Genomic DNA, 17,840 nt, shown 5'->3' on the forward strand with positions numbered 1-17,840 from the left:
AGTCAGATTCCACCTTCCTACACCAAAGTCATAAGTTAATACTACACATTCTTAGAGCTTCCAAAACCTCATGTGCGTTTTCCATCGTCAAGTTCCCTGAAGTCAAGCTATTCTCTCATCCTAAGTGGTAATTTAACTGGAAAAGCTTGAATGGCCTAATAAAATGTTGATATTAGTTTAGATTACATGCTTTCCTAGAGAATTTGACTTCTAGTAAACAGTGTCCAAGCAGCTCAAAGCTTCCTCATAGTTGGACTTTAAGCATACCATTCAAATGCAGCAAAGTATGTATAATTTGTCTGGGCATTCTTTGCAGAAGAAGGCGCCAATCAGGAGGCCAGTGCTGATATGGACCTCTTTAAGCCATTTAAAGTACATATTTCCTTTCTTTTTTAGCTTTTGAATCCTGCCAGAATTCACGGTTCAGGGAGAGTACATAACACCCATCAAGGATGTTCCAGTATCATGCTTTTCAACCCTATTTTCTATATGCTGGAGACCATGGTCTCTTTGGATGCCATCCATACAATAGGTGATTTGGTCCACCCAACCCCATTAAGGTCCACTCTTAATCTAAACACCCATTTCGTTCTTACTATTGTTAATACATTAAGTTGATAGTACTTCAGGAGGTCAGATAGCTTAGGTTCTCCTTTCCAAACTGATGTTTATAATGTTACTTAATCCAAACTCGAGGACTACTTTTGTTAGACTAGAAACTACTTCCTCTATTCTACATAATTACACCCTGGGAAAGTCAAAAGTGGTGTTCTGTAAAACATGAATAAACCACTGGACAATATAAACCGTGTACGATGGAACTATTTACATTGTAGCCAATGGCAGCCATAGCCAATATTTAATTTCTTGCTAAGACCTCTACGACTTGCTTCAGAAGTAAAAACGTTTCTTTATCTTGGGGATTTGCAATAAAGATATATAAAGACGTCCTTCTCAATCCATAGGGGCAGCTCAGTAGAATGGCTCTTCCCCCTAATTTAACAGGAAACAAGATTAATTCATTCTAGTTAATCCTGTGACTATGATATGTAACATGTATTGCTTGTGGGCTTGAGATCTACGTTATTAATTTAACAGGCAGTTACAAGTCTACAAGACCTCCTGTTCTCGTCCATACAATCACTGGAATCAGTAGCCTAATCACTGGGAAGGGTCCTTTTTCTGCAAAGCTGCAACTGCGACTTCTCCATTGACTTCCATTAGTCACGCGGCTGTGTTCCCACTCTGCACACAGCCTCTGTGGGGCTCCTGGGTACTTATAATGGGTGGTTCCTTATGTCCCTGGCTCATCTGAGTCTCCTGGTCCAAGTCCTGATATCAGTCGCAGTTTTCATTCCACTTTTTTAGTATATGGTTTGGTCTCCGCCCCTGGAGACCACTGTGTACTGTGCTTACTTACCTAATTGCAATTGAAGTATTATTGTGTATTTGTATTTATATCTCCCGGTAGGAGATATACCAATGTCTTAGTGAGTGTTGTGTAATAATTAGAAATATTTTTATATATACACTGTATGGTTCTTTTTCGTTTAACCTACACTACATGATTAGATCTGGAAAACAAGCTGCTTAACACTCCTTCAACATAAGCCTGAAAATGCTCTCCACCGCAATCACTTTGAGAGTGTCTATGGTATCAAAGACCACTAAAATTACCAAAAGGGTTGGCTGGATTAGTGCAAGGTGCATCACTTAAATAAGTGTGCACCATATACTAGCCAGCCTCCTACAGCGCACAAACAATGTGTGAAAATCAGCATCACCTAGTACACTGATTTGTTTTGATCGTATTAAAATATTTGTTTCCACATCACTTCAGAATTATCAAAAATGTGCTTCATTTGTACCTTCCTAATTCTCTATATATTCTGATACATTTGAACAGTTTATGTACTGCATTTACATTTTGTTGTATGCTAGAAACAAATAACATCCCACAGCCTTTCTTTCCAACACCCAGTAACCAGCAAGATTGCCACATAAATTATCTCACTTTGCAGTCAGAGAAAGAAAAGTAAACACAGACCATCCTCAGCAGGCAAAGCCTAACATCTGACCTCTGTCGTTGAATGCACAGCAAAAGTGACAAGATAAAAAAAAATGTAAAGCAAAGTTTATTGCTCATTCACTTCTGAACTCTGGCATGTTTACTTTGGTTGGAACTTCAGCACCCCCCGCTCGCCTACTTCCAGCTATGGCATGGGTGTGTAATTAAGGAAGAAGATTGTTTAAGTTATGCTTTTAATTAAAGAGCACTGACCAACATAAACAAGCTCACAGACAGAACATTGTTCTTCACAGATATGGCTGGTAGTAGCAGTGTTAAAAACAGGAATCAGGAAACATTTTCAAAGAAATACAGCATGTTAACTGCTGTGAACCAGCATAAGGGAGACAACTGAAGACATGTATTCTCCTGGAGTGCCTCAAAAAAAAGAAAAAAGGAGTTCTTAGAAAGAGAGCACTGGTGGAAGAATACAAGGAGTCAGTGAGAGCGGTGGTAAACAGGCTATGCTCCATGGGAGGGAGAAAGACGTGCTGGACAGTCTAAAACAAATAAAGCCTGCAAATAGAAAGCAAGCAAATGTGAGTTACTAAACACAAAGTCAGTGGTAAGCAATGGGGGAAACACATTCCTAGGGAAGCTTTCAGCATGCCCACAATATGCCTTTGCAACCACACAGTTGAGCGATTTAGAAGGCTTCGATCTAAACAAAAAACCTAGAGGCAGGCAGCAGGGGGAGCTGTGGACTGATCAAAGCATAAAAATAGCCCTTAAGCAAAGGCCATTATGATCAGCTGAAACAATAAAGAAGTAAGAAGCAAGGAATGGCCAATCGTTAATATGGTTCTAAGAATCACTAGCAACCTACAAAGAAAGTACATGGGCAAGAAAATTTCAGAGGCTTAACTAAACATTTCAAAACACAGTTTAGGGAATAGTGTTTGCTTTATTTGCAGTACCTGTAAGGTCCTTATACGATCCGATACATTTTCCTGGGAAAACACACGTCCGGGTCTTTGAGGTTCCTGCACAACATCAGGAATAAAAATGCTATCATGTGATAAAGCTCTTCCTCCCATGTGGGACCTACAAAAAAAAGCAAACATATGTGAAAACACTGCCACACACTTATTTTAATTTGAACTTAAAAATTCATTGTTTAACATGCACTACATTTTATTGTTACTTCTTAATATGTAATTCCACAGTTAAGTAGCACTGGGGGGGGGGGGGGAGGCTGGGTTCCACAAAACAATGAATAGTTAACTAAAGACTAATCTATTGTAATAAGACCAAAAATAAAACACCAGAACATAGGTTTGAAAAACTTTTGAAATGATACGTCCTGAAAGTTGTTTTGGAATTTTCATTCACAAAACAGTGCATCTAAGGGTTTGTAATCTAGTCAACACATCTTCATTTGTCAATATTTCTTGGTATGGTAACCCAGGGGGAGATGCTGAGCTCTACAACACCGAAGTGGCATATCAGACTGATTGATGCTCCCATGATCCGCTTAGTGACAGATTCCTTTGGTTTATTTGCCACACTTTTTGAATGAATTTTAGGAAAGTATTTTGCCCTCTTGAGGAAGCTTGTTGGTGAAATGTTGGTGATGTATACTAGAGTGTAACGTGTCAACTGTGGCTACTTCATGTAAAACTGAACGGAAATTGTAATTTTTTTTTTTTTTAGGAACAATACTCGGGTTGTACATCATTTGAATAAAAAATCAATTAATCCTTCCTCATCATCTCCTTGATCGACAGGCTTCGCAGGATTTTTCTTTGTGTTCCAGGGATAAGCACAGGTTGCAGACCTCGCGCAAGTCGGTGCGTGGAAACATAGCACGACACCCAGGACATAGCTTAAACGGAGTCCGTTCCATCGACTGCTGGCGTGGTTGGCACGGGTAGGCCCGATGGCCCGCCTCGAAGTTCTCGATCGAAGGTTTTTACAGTGTACACGAGATGTGTTAAATGGGAAACCGCGATCTAAAGACAATACCGTCGAGGGCAGAGGATTGCGCGTTGAAGGGATTTGAAAATGATACAGAGTGCAGCAATACACATCCAAACCCGATGGTGGAAAAAAACAATCTGGGGATGGAGTCGATGCCCATACGCACTATCACCAAAAGGAGGAGTCACCTACCTCGTGACTACAAAGACTTCTTCGAAGAAAAACAAAGTGCAAACGTCCGGGCACAACACCAGATGGCAATCTATGCTAAAGCATATGATCTACATCTCATATGCCTCAGGTGTTTTCCCTGTTTGGCTTTCTTGAAAAAATTAAACCGGACAATGGACCGCCATGTCAGGACTCTGAGTTCCAAAACCTGCTCAAACGTCTTGGCATTAGACATCGCCACATCACCCCACAATGGCCACAAGTGAATGGGTAGGTAGAGTCATTCATGCAGACACTAAACAATATGCAACACATGAGGGGCACAGCCAAGAAGCCAGCCTACACTGGTTCCTGTGGGAATACTGAGGGACACCGGATTGCACAACTCAATGCCACACATGGGCTTTGATGCTGAAAGGGCACAGAAGAGACATGCTTCCCGTACATATGGAATGGACTAAACCGGAATATGACCAGGAAGGCGCTCAGAACCAACAACCCCAAAATAACCCAAGGGCAAGTATCTGCCAGTATCCGCCACGTGACAGCAATCAAGAAAGTAACCTTGACGACCTAGGTAACACTGGACTGTGCCTGGCGTGGTTACTGGGATGTTAAAATAAGTCTTTCTCTGCTACAATATACCTAGGGCTTTAAGTTAGTCCTGTATCAGTGGGGTCAAGAAGGGTACTGCTGTGATTCAGAGGCAGTGCAGCACAGACTGTGGCCAACCCAAATAACTCACTGCCCAAATCTGAACTGGACCCAACCCAGAAATGGAGGTGTTTCAGTACAAAAAGCAATGATGAGGAGTGTCTAGAGTATGTACGTCAGGTTAACAGGGCCACCGGTTAAAGGGTGATCAGTGAAAGAAGGAAAGCCAGTCAGGTAGACCAGTCTCTTTCCAACCTGATCAAAAAATAAACTTTCTATAAAGCCAATGAATGACCTTGTGGGACAGACTAGGACTAATTGTGTGCTCCCTGATGCCATCGTCAGGAGCTCATATCGCATAAACAGTTGGGCAGCAAAGAACCTTTTGTATGGTGAAGGTACAATTGGGGCCTGAGATACCGTCAGGAACCACTGGTTTCTCGCCAGTAATCAGGGTAAAGCATTGATTTAATGTTAGGTTCTATCACCTTTAAATCTCAATACCTGCAGAAATAGGTTGTAGACATATTATTCCAACTTTTCAGGAATCATGGCAACAATCAAATATAGGGTGGAGAGGGGCAGTGCAGGCCTACCAAAAGTGCTGTCTTTCAAAAGTCCCATCACATCTTTCATACTCAGTTGATTATATTTTGATTTCCGAGTAGGCTCACTTTCCTTAGCCGTTCCTCATGCAGGTTTCACTCAGCTGTGCCTTGCACTGTCCTCCAGACCAGGGAATCTCCTCTCTTCTGCTGGGCAGTGTAGTGGCCCCTCTTTTAGGTAGGACACAGCCACAGGGCTTTTCTAGTGCCAATGCCTAGTACCAGCTTTTAGGGGAACAGAAACTTCTAAAAACCCTTGAGTATTAATATGGTTTAAAGTCTTTGCTAGCTGGTGCTATAAACCTTCTTTTGAAGTCAAGACAAACACAAAATAATGACTCTAGTCAGCCAGTATTCGTGGCAAACCAAGAGCACTGGAGGGATGCAAGGCCAATCATGCAATGTGACATACCCAATATCCATTTGTCCACCCAAGTAGTGCTGGGCACATATTTACTGATACGGGGCAGAGGTGGGAGGAGGGGCTCCAGCACCAAATAGTTATAGCAGATGTAGTTTTGAGAGAGACGATGTAGATGTCAAGAGGAGGGTCTCACTTGGTGTCAGACAAGTCAACAATCAAAAAAGGCAAAAAAGCGATACTATTTCAGCTGAAACCACAATGCAAAGTGTGGCAATATGGATTTTTATAAAATACTCACAGAATTCCGTAAGTCAAAATGAGCACAAGCTTCCATTCACATTTCTCAACAATTTTGTGACAAACTGGCAAATTATCTCACAACAAAAGCAAGCATGTTCCATTGTTACTTAAACAAACAAAAACAACAGCCGCAACATGTTTCCAACAAAACCCTGCACAAAAAGTTAAACCCAGCTTCTACTCTCCTCCAAAGAACTGTCACCGGCTGATTTTCTGGATATTGTCAATGCGAGCAAGCCAGCCAGCTGCCCCCTCAGACCCTTGTCACCTCAAGCCTTCAAAAAACATTCTACTATCAACTTCAGCGACCATCCGAATCAGAACAACTCCTTAACAGGAGATTTCCCAGATAACTTATAAAAAGGCATACATATGCCCATTAATAAAAAAACAATCTGGGAATTCAAAACCCCCAACAACTACAGACCCATTGCAAATGGCCCATTCCTTGGCAAATTATAGAAAGAGCAACTTTTGCCAAGATGTCACAATTCACTGAAAACAATTCCAGACTTGACTTCCAAACTCTATTCCGTCCAGGAGAGGCAGTGAATTGGGCCTAATCTCTATTTGTGCTGCCCTTCTTCTTCTTGTACCTTTCGGCAGACGTTGATACAGTGGGTCATAATACACTAATCCAAAGACTTGAGGAAACTGGAACAGAGGGCACAGTTCTTACTTGGATCACATCGTACATACATGAAACTAATATTATATATACTCCTCCGTACTCTTCTAAACCATATGGCAGTAAAGCAGGAGTCTCTCAAGGCTCAATCATCTCACCAATGCTTTTCAACATCCACATGAAATCATTACCAGATCTGATCAATTGTTTTGACTTAATCTGATATATATAACTATACAGATAACACACAGATACATATAACACTAGAAAGCCCAAAGGATACTTGAACATGAAAAATCTTTAGTTGCCTCCAGGCCGTTGACCAATGGATCGAAGCAAACACAAGGAGATGATGGACGGAGCGCTGAAACTTTTCAGACACTCACCCGCAGTCACAGATCTGGGTTGAATCCATCATCGTTCTTTAGCTCACTTCGCCACCCCAGTTCAGACACAGCTATATGCAAATCAGTCTTGACCCTGTGCCTCATGGGAACAGTCCAGCCTGAACTGCCAAGCCATGTCTTACCCGGACAGGAAACAAGGTTAATTACAGCTTTAGTGCCACAAAACCCAGTGGTGAGCTTCATAAATACCTCACTCACTCTACCCACCCTCTGCCTCTTACCATGTCTATTCCTTTTTTGTTCCATGGATCATTTCTAAAAGCTCCAGGTGAAGCTGCTCAAGGAAAAGACTCACATTATATATTATGATTATTGGCCATAATAAAGGGTGGAAAATTCTGAGCACATATATGTTTTGTAATTAGCTGGAAAGGACATAGGTAAGCATTTTTAAAAAAAACACCCAATCCACCCATCCCCCTTTTTTAGACTTTTAGTTCATGATTGGAGGTAAAAAGGCAGGGAGTGCTTTGTCGTAGCAAGTAACATAGTTCAGTGAGTTAATTGCCCAATGCGGAGCTCTATGTGCAGTATGCTAATCACAGGGGTGGAATTCCGGCATGGACAATTCAGCATTTCAATCTTCATCCTCCTGTGGTTGATATAATGATCATCATCATATTGGGTAATAACAACACTTGTTATTTTATAGCACTATGAAATATGAGTATTTATTTAAACAAGCACTACCTGAAAGGTCACTTGTTACTATGTTTATTATCATGAAGTCTGAAAAGCATAAATCAGCAACTTATTCCCCTTTAAACTTCTTTCTCAAGCCTCCTTCAGTACAACAGGCTTTCTTTCGCCTTCTAATACCGACCCTACTGATAGAGTAACAAATGATATAGACAGAATCATTAACAAAACTGATCGAAGAATGGGAAAACAAATATTTGAGAGTTGCAGAGTTAGTCTAGTCCAAAAATGATCCCTGAATGGCATCACGTCTAATTTGTGACTAAAAGTAATGCAAGAAGGGATCTCCTATCTGCTGTTTATTAGGTGCTGGAAAATTCTAGATTATCACTCCGCTGGCCTGCAGATAGAGGGGTCAGGGATCATGCTAAGGTGGCTTTCGATGAGGTGGATTCTCAGCTTCTATATACTATCATCCTGATGATTCTGATCAGCTGTAGGACCATCAAACGTTGGGATGCCACCTGCCAAGAATCTAAGATACGTGATCATGATCCTACTGTTCACGCATCACATCAGAACATTGGCCCAATGGGTGGACAACTACACCGTTTCTGCACCTACAACTAGCAATGGAGCTTGACACAGAAGAGCACCATCACTCATGCTGTCCCCACACCTCCCTGTAGCATGACAGATCTGACAGTCAGCCAGATTAACTGTTCACTTGTCCCGCAGAACTTCTAAACATGTTGACTCCATTAAATAATTTACAGCGAAAAAACAACTTTTTCGATCATGTGGATAGAATTAAGGCCAACTCCTCTCCCTAAAACATTTGGGCAAAGGTCAATTTAATGCTGGAGAGTAGGATCAACAACTGGCCTGAGCCCTCCTAGTTTACCTCTGTAATCTTTAAGGAAGTAACTAGGTAAGTTCCTGCTTATATTTCTGGTTGTCTATGATAACCGAGAACAAAGTCAGCGATCTTCTGTAAAAATTATAAAACTAGAACATGGTGTGTTTGTTAATGAAAGTTGAGTAATCCCTACGCACATTTCATGATAGACAGCTGGGGGGAAAGCCTTAAGAAATGCTGAGCATTCTTAGATGTGCGGCAAACAGAAAATAGATGCAGAATACACAAGACCAAAGGAAAGATAAATATAGCTTTGTAGACAAAAAATAATATGCGAAAAAAAAACCTGAGGAAAACAGACCCTATCTATAATATCACAAAAAAATACACATGCTCCAGTTCTAAGTGTCAGACAGCAGGAGAGCCAGGTCAAGGCACATCCAGCGCGAAACCTATGTAGCATCCCAGTTGTCATTCTTTTTACAAAGATAATGAAAGTCTCCATAACGGGGCACCTCAAGGTGCTTGTTGACCTGCATGTATTGCATGAGCTGGATGTAATACAAATGTTTTCTAATTTAACATGAACAAGTAAATTAAGGAAACAAAGTTTTTGGTTGACAACAATAAATTTAAGTATGAATACCTATGTAATGTACCTATGTATGCAGATAGGAAACATTGGAAGGACAAAACATTTTAGTGGCTGGATGCTATTAACTTGTGTACTGCTGTAGATATGAGTGCCAATCAAATTCCACTCCATCTGCCTACCATCAGCAATTTAAGTCAAATTATTCCAGCCAGGAGTGAAGCTAGGAAATGGGGACATAAGGTAATTGTGGATGTTATTGACTGACTGACTGAAGGTATTTATAGAGTGCACTACTGCCGAGGCGTCTTGGCGCTGGGTAATGTGATTAAGCATAATGGCCGGCATGTTTAGGGTTGGGAGAAGAGCCATGTTTTAATTTCCATCCTGAAGACAGATCTATTTGGTAAAAGTCTCAGGTGTGTGGGCAGTGAGTTCCATAGTTTGGATGCCAAGAAGGAGAAGCGTTTTCCTCCACACCTTACTCTCTTTACCTTTGGGAGTTGTACCAAGCCAAGGGTGGCCGACCTTAAAGACCGTGATGGTACGTATCGGGAAAACAGGGAATGCACATCCTTGGCTGGGGGTCATGTAACTAGTTATTCCAACTAACTTGTTTCGTTTGTATGCCATAATATCACAACTAAATCGATCTACACATATATCAACTCCACAAAAGCAACATGTACTCAAGGAGGGCACACGTACTGAAGCACACATTTACTATTATTAACTCCACATTTATTCACCTTGATGATATGTTAGTAGTTGATACTGTGGGGTCAGTAGAAGTACAGATCGATATTTAAACTTTGACAGGATAGAAGAACACCCTTGTTTTCCACATTTGCTTTAGTGTTAAATGAGGGCTAGTATGGGGACCATGAACAATGTAACATTGAGATGCATGCTTTTTCAACTATGTAAGCAACTAATCTTTCCCTTTCAATTTGAAATAATAATTCAAACACAGCCCTATGGCCTTCAACTTTGGACGGCAGATAAGCAGCTAAAAATATTGCCATACCCCGTTTCATCTTCAGAATCATCGTCCATATGCATAGATTCCGGAAACGTGACATCGCTGGTAGACTGGCTTGGTTTCAGCCCACTCTTATCTAGAGATGGTAACGCCTCTTTACGTTTCTTTATAACAAAGAACTTTTTGAAATTCTTAAACTTTGACTTTTTCTTTCCTGGACAGAGGGAAAATAGAAATTGTTATTATTTAAACTAAACAAAGAATAACAGATTGACATTTTTCAAGAAGATTAAAAATAAAGTAGGAAATCAATACAAACTTTAATGGGGAATTAGAGGAAAACTATGTCCTTTTTAAGTGAAGACTGGGGAGATCATTAACTGTGAATATTTAACTACACTGTAAAGCCCAGCAAGAAGAAATCTACAACTTTGTGTGAAAATGGGAATGGGAGGGTATTGGAATAAACCAACAATAAGTATAATTTACTCACCATAACGACCCTTGCACTAGCAAACATGTGAGCCATGTTATTCAGATTCAAGCAATACCCAGCCCAGCATGCCAAGTTAAGGAATCTACTACAAAATGGGATAGTAATTAAATGCAGGTGAATGCACAGCTCAACCAAACCACCCCCTACCCTTCCACCATGTTAGGTGGCTTTCAGGTCATCCATACTGTATGTTACGATTATGATAAAGACCTTACATGCCACTTTACTCAAGCTGACCTTGATACTCTCAGTACAAAGTTTAAAAAAGCAAGGGACGAATCCCATAAATGTAAGGTAAAAAAGAGAGGGCAAGATAGAGAGGTGCCATTTTAACAGGATATGTTCCCTTCTAGCCATAAGATGGGGTGTCACCCCAAGGAGCAGGGAACAGGTGAAACCATTCAAAGGTAGTCTTGGTCTGTTATAAAAATGAACAAGACTAGTGAGCTAAATTCCAAACGCTATTCACAAGAACCTGAAGATAAACGGAAATAAGGCAGAAAACTCTGGAAAATATATTGTTTGTGTGTTCAGCAATGGTAAAGGAAAACGGTGAAGGCGGGGAGTCACAAGGAAACAGAACAAAATATTATATCTTCACATGCAGTAGAGTTAGTATTGTATAAGGTTGTATGCTATATATGTCCTCCAATTTGACTATGAGTCCACTTGAGGTCAGGCATCCGCAACGCATTGAGCCGGCTACGTTTTGTAGAGTTTTGCTAGAGACTCGCCCTGCTGCATCTGAGGATCTGTTGGAGGCTGCAGGGGGTTTTAATAACTGGATTTCACGAGCAGTGGGACATTTTTCTGCACCCCTGGCACATAAGAGAGTTAGAAATACCCCGTCTAAACCTTGGTTTTCCAATGAACGTAAAGAGCTAAAAAAATCATGCAAAAAGCTTGAACGTAGCTGGAGATAGTGTATTGCCCGCTGGCCAAAATAGCCCTCAGGAAATCTCAGAACAGCTACTACTCTGCCATCAAGAAAGCCAAAGGTCTCTTTTATGCGGAGCGCATCGCTCAATCTAAAAATAACTCCAATGAAATCTTCACAATTGTCCAGGATTTCCTGAAACCACGCGTAGAATGTTTGTCCGTTCCTCTCTCTAATTCCTGGTGTGAGCAGTTATCTGACTTTTTTTTATAGACAAAATCCAAATAATCCAGAATAGTTTCGGGTCTGCTTCTCAGGTGCAGGCGGAACACTCGCGTCGGCTGGATGTAATTCCTGTCCCTGCCCGCACCATTCTGTCAGCATTTACTCCTGTTCTATTGTTGGATACCTTAGCCATTCTTAAATCCTTCAAATCAGGCTCCCCAGCCGATCCCTGCCTAGCGAGGCAGTTGGCAGCAGTGGAGGAGGTAGTTAACCCGGAAGTGAATAAAATCATCAATCTTTCGCTTCTAACCGCCACGGTTCCATCCGAGTGTAAACAGGCTAAACTTCTCCCCCTGTTAAAAAAAGCCCTCATTAAACCTGGCCACTCCGGCTATCGGCCGATCTCACTTCTCCCGGCTGTGGCGAAGGTGTGTGAGAAAGCAGCCCACAAACAGCTATCTGAGTTTGTTGAAACTTCTGGCGCTTTACACAGCCCAGTCAGGCTTCAGGGTCTCCGGCGTGATATGTGATTGGATTAAATCTTTCTTGGAGTATAGAACACAGCAAGTATGGCTGTCCCCCTTCTCTTCCACACTGAGAAGTGTAACGACTGGCATCCCCAGGGCTCTACCCTGAGCCCTCTTCTCTTCAATGTTTATGTGACGCCGCGTATCTATCTGGCAGAGGAGCTGGGTGCTAAGATCATAGCGTATGCGGATGATACCCAGCTTCTCTTTACGTGGAAGAAAAATTACCCATCCCCTGATCTAGCTAAAAATGATCTTGCTGAAGTCTTCATATGGCTAGCGCAGGCCCAACTTAATGCAACGAGGATAAGTCCGAGGTTCTCCTCTACGGGTCTTTCCCGTCGCACTTTAGGGATGCCATTTGGCCCGAGGGTCACGCCTTGCCCAAGTCAATGGGGTGCCCTGTAAAAAACTTGGGGATATGGTTCAGTGAGGACCCCTGCTTTTTACCTCAGATTAAAAAATTGGCTGGAGTGTGCTTTGGCACATTGAAACAACTGAAGAAATTTCTACCATTGCTGCCTAGGACTGCCAAGGAAATGGTGACCCGTGCACTTATTCTTTCGCGATTGGATTATGCCAATGCACTATACATTGGCCTCCCTGACTACCAGCTAAAACAGCTTCAGACCATCCAGAATGCAACTGTCAGAGCACTTTTAGGCATTTCCGGGAGGACTAGCACTAAGCAACTTCTTAGGGATCTGCACTGGCTCCCGGTGGGGCAGCGTGTTCTGTTCAAGGCTCTCACTATTGCTCATGGTGCCCTTTATAATTTGGGGCCCACGTATCTTAGGAGACGCTTTGATTTCTATGTGCCTCTTAGACATCTTCGCTCCACTGGACAATACCTGGCTGCTATTCCTCGCTACCGCCTTGCTAGAGCTGGAGGTAGCTCCCTCTCTGTCAGGGCGGCTAAGGCCTGGAATGCCCTGCCCTATGAGCTTTGGAATACCCTGGATCTTAGGCTGTTTAAAAAGCAGCTAAAAACATTACTTTTCAATTAACCAATCAATCGTGGCCCTCGCCGCCTGTCCCCATGCATACTGGCATTCGCGCCGGGACACTTTCGAGTATCCGAGCGCACTATAAATGGAGGCTAACATAACATATGTGAGAAAGGGTGAGACTAGGATGCGACCCAAGTAATTACCAGTGGCTGAGATTAATTCAAGCATTCCATCTAAACCGTTTTTGTATACTCCAGTGCGACAGGTGTACTTGGACGTGGATACGATGCACACAGAGCTACTGGAACCAAGCTATATGCAACAGATGAGCTCTAATAAGGGCAAAACCAGTCTTGGGTTGCTGGTGTTCTGCGTCAGGGAAAACCTGGCCTGACAATTTAGTCTGGACTGTTCCTATTGGAGCAGGGTCAAGACTCGTTTCCATATGGCTGGAACCAAACTGAGGCAGCAAGGTGCGAAACATAATGATAGACTGGGATGCGAACCAGAGTAATCACCAGTGGTTGAGTTTAATTCAAGCATTCCATTCATCACTTTTTTGTATACTTTAGTGTGATGGCCTAAGAGAGACGGGTATGCCTAAATGTGGGTCCTATGCACACTATCCGCTGCAATCACGCTGTAGCTGACTTAAGAGCTCTAATTAGGGCAAAACCAATCATGGGTTGCTTGTGTTCCGGTTGATGAGGTCCTAGCCTGGCAGTTTGGGCAGGACTGTTCCTACTGGAAAAGGGTCTAGATTGATTTGCATATGGCTGGGTCCAAACAGAAGTAACATGGTGTGCAAAATAATGTAATGCGGCCTGAATTAACAGTGGTTGCAATTAATTCAAACATTCCATCCATCACTTTTTTGTATACTTCAGGAAATACAGTCTAACCTGTACAGAGTCTGCATTGTCCTATGCCGTGTGCTTATCATATGGAGTTTCCCAGTGTTTGGGGAGGTGGGGGGGGTTGCCGGCAGTAATACACACTACAAGATGTTGTGAAGTAGGGTATTACAAGTAGGCTACTTATTAGATAATGCAGAGCTTATCAACTTAAATGACCTCAGACAGTTATATCTCAAACCTAACTGGACAATCTCGAACACACGGAGCCATTGTAAGAGCAGGTAACACAAACGGGTCTGGACACTCTCCTCACCATGGGTAGGTACATAATTATAAAGGGCTTAATGGTTGTATGCCACAATATCAACAGAAATATCATCTGAAATAAATAGCGTGGTCTAAACGGATTTCATAAAAATATAATCCCTTTGCATTTAAATTTTCTATTATTAAATTCAATGGGTCAACCTTTTTAGAGGCAATACTTTGGACACATTGTTTATTTCCGAAGATATTCAGACTACTATATTCAGGTATTGTACCAGTTCCATGGAACAAGATGACAGGGGTGACTTTAGAGCCACATGGACTCAAATGCAACAAAAACCTCAGTAGGGAATGAGAAGATACTAAACGAGTAAGAGTACTGGCAATTCCTACTATGGGTTTCAGAAATCCGACGTTCAAAATACTGCAGCACAATATATTGCATCAAACATATTTGATATTGCCAAGATTACAAAAACTGTACCCCAGGACACCAAACATATGCCCAAAATGTAAAGGTGAGGGAAAGTACATTATAAAAATGCCCTAGTCTTTTCTTATCACTCTTAAATACTGGCAAGGGATCATCACACAAGTCGATGAACTCACAAACCAACACAATACGTGCAATCCTGAGACTTGTCTATTTGGCCTAATGCCTAGATTCAAACAGCAAAAGATGAAGTGCAGACCTACTGACTTAGCATTCCAACTGGTGTTCCTGTTAGCCAAAAGAGGTATTGCCATACATTAAAACACACCTAATTCCCAACAAGTATCCAGATGAAAATCTACCTTTTAAAATGGGCTGAAGCTGAGGGTACTGCACTAAATGAACAGTGAGATAGAGGCACAAGAGGCACAAAATATATTATTGGGATGCTATCCTACTCCCAGTGGCCCAAATCAAAGACAGCAAGCTAACATGAAAGATGTTACTACCAGGTATCTATTAACATGGGGATACACAGAGGCTGAAAACATCTGACTAATTCCACCACAACACAAATATATGTGTGACCTGACTACTGTAACATTTATATTGAGATAATGACACATGAGTGACAAGAGGGAAGTTCCTATAATAAACTCTGTCTACCCTTGAATGCACCTCAATAATTCGAAAGTATTCATGTAGGCTCTTGAGCCTGAATATCGTATTAAGACGGTCAAGAAACAATAACAGTGGACAGGCTTGTTTGATTGCCCTGGGCTCGGATTTCTTGGACCCCGGGTCCCTCCCAGCAACAGTGAAGGAGGGGTTCACGCGGGCACACTGGCAGGGGGGGGGGTGGGGGTAGAGAGGGCGGAGGGTTGGGGCATTAGGGAGGAAACGCGGGAAGTACGGATTTCTCCTGATATATACATTGAGGATTGAGTCCTTTATTTTTTTTCTGTTGTTGGTTTCACTGCACTGATGGAAAAATTTAATAAAAATATTTAAAAAAAAAAAAAAAAAAAAAAAAAGACGGTCAAGAAACAAGCATGGGAATAGTGACTATTAAGACTAGAGACCTAAACTTGATCGTTATTTGCTGCACTCGCGTTTATTTTGTCCACCTAAACCAATGTCAACTAAGCTTATCATTTTAATAAAGCAATCTTCAACAGGTCAATTAATGGCCCGAAATTGAAATAGAGATTGCGGTAGGACTATCATCTTTGTCATACCAATATTTACTACCATAGAAATGGCAGGATTTTGCCTGGCCTATATGAAGCAGGAGGTACTGTGTGCGCCTGGACATGGATAAAATGCTATAGATTTTATGTATCAATTTTTTCAAATTGTTTTAAATAGTTTCAAGAGACTCCACATAGTCCGGCCTACAAACACAGGGCTTTGGTGACACCAAACATTTTTTATACTATTTCTAGTCCCCCCCCCCCCCCCCCGTCCTTCCCTTCGCAACACCAACTGTTGTAATATGGGCCCTGGTAAATTATTATTTATACCTTAAGCCATGCATTGTTCAAGTTAAATAAAGGGCCCTAGTCGCTGAATGTACCCAGCTCCACTTGCTCCAAGGCCGTCCCCGCTACCTGTGTGGTTAGTCTCAGGACTAACATATTTAGGGCAGGTCATTTATGTGACCTCTGTGGACAAAAGTGCTAGGCCGGGTCAACAGCGGTGTTTCAAATTCTTTCTTTTTTTGGTAAACTGCCATGGAGATCCTTTCCATACCAATTATCTCCAAACTTTATGTAGCCAGCATCAGTAGTGTGGTAGTTTTAATTGTCATCCAACACTTCCTACCAATGCCAAAGCAGATGTTTAGCGGGCCGGTTCTCCCACAATGCAATACATTTTAGCGCTCCTTAGCCTACCTATCGTTTCCTGGGAGCACTCCTTTATAATCTAAAGTACCTCCATCAAATTATAGTCTGCCTTCAAATGCAGCGTTATGCCATCAGTGTGTAGCCTAATCTTAGGAGAAAAGGCGCAGTCAGAGCATTTCTCTATTTTTTCGGTGGCCGGAATCCATCATTTAACTGCACCAAAAGCAGCACACAGCACTCAACTACATCTCCAGCAGGCAGGCGTCATCTGTACACGTGGATCAGGATTTATCAACACACAATGAAAAAGTCAATATCCTGACAGATGGGCTCTCGTTTTAAGAATCTTGGCACTACTTTAACAAACGTTTAGATAAGTGAATATGCAGACTTCCTTTCCGGTGGTAATTTGACGGATGCTTTTCTTCTTCTACGGCCAAAATAATATGCCGCTGTGCACATTTGTTCTAGGGGCCTGATGAAATGCCCCCTGGTGTCGGGCACGATGAAGTCCGACACTGAGGTGTGCAGATGCGATCAGGATTGCCTATTCCGAGTTTTACCATGAAATGGGGCCTAACAAATATTTTGATGCTTACCACGCTGATGGGGAGCACACTTTATTGCATCTGGTAATTACCGGAAGCGATAAACATCACACCATTTATATAACTAAGGTCCGTGAGCAAACCGTTGTTTAATGTCCCACTTAGAATCAAGACCCATGTATTTTGTCAGGTGTGCTGACACACACATTTTTGGTTTTAAAATTACACTGGAATCACAGCACTACAGTTAAGGGTTACTGAAGGACCAGTTTGCCACAATAGTAAATGCTTTCCTGGGAAGCAATCCATCTGTCTTGGCACGCTTATCCATGCATTTTCAGTTTTGAAATGTTGATCTCGGCTGTGGCTGTAGACTGTAGTCTCCAAAACAGGTCTGCGTGCTCTGTAAATTGTATGGCCTGCGCTGCTGATTCCAGAGTGTGCATGCCCTGGCTCCATGTCATGACATTAGATTGCCACTGACGCCTGTCGCAATATCTATAACTAGTCCATGGTAAGACAACAGCCGCAAAGGATAAGAGCAGACCATGTGCCCTGGTGCTTTGGGGTCTGTTATGGAAGCGGTGCAGCAAGATAGTCTACTCGCAATTACACAGTCATTAA

The 17,840-nt window shown here is 42.0% G+C and overlaps 1 protein-coding gene across 10 annotated transcripts in view; it reads right to left on the bottom strand.

Moving 5' to 3' along the window:
- CRACDL (CRACD like) overlaps positions 1–17,840 on the bottom strand; it is a 494,556-nt gene that overhangs the window by 141,042 nt on the left and 335,674 nt on the right. For all 10 annotated transcript variants that reach the window (XM_085622830.1, XM_085622825.1, XM_085622824.1 and 7 more), the window contains 2 exons: positions 10,235–10,403; positions 2,986–3,112 (listed from right to left, as the gene is read on the bottom strand). In XM_085622830.1, coding sequence (XP_085478956.1) covers positions 2,986–3,112; positions 10,235–10,403 — 296 coding nt within the window. The remainder of the gene's footprint in view (positions 1–2,985; positions 3,113–10,234; positions 10,404–17,840) is intronic.

The sequence above is a fragment of the Triturus cristatus genome, chromosome 8 (genome assembly GCF_964204655.1).
Source record: "Triturus cristatus chromosome 8, aTriCri1.1, whole genome shotgun sequence".
Lineage (NCBI taxonomy): Eukaryota > Metazoa > Chordata > Amphibia > Caudata > Salamandridae > Triturus > Triturus cristatus.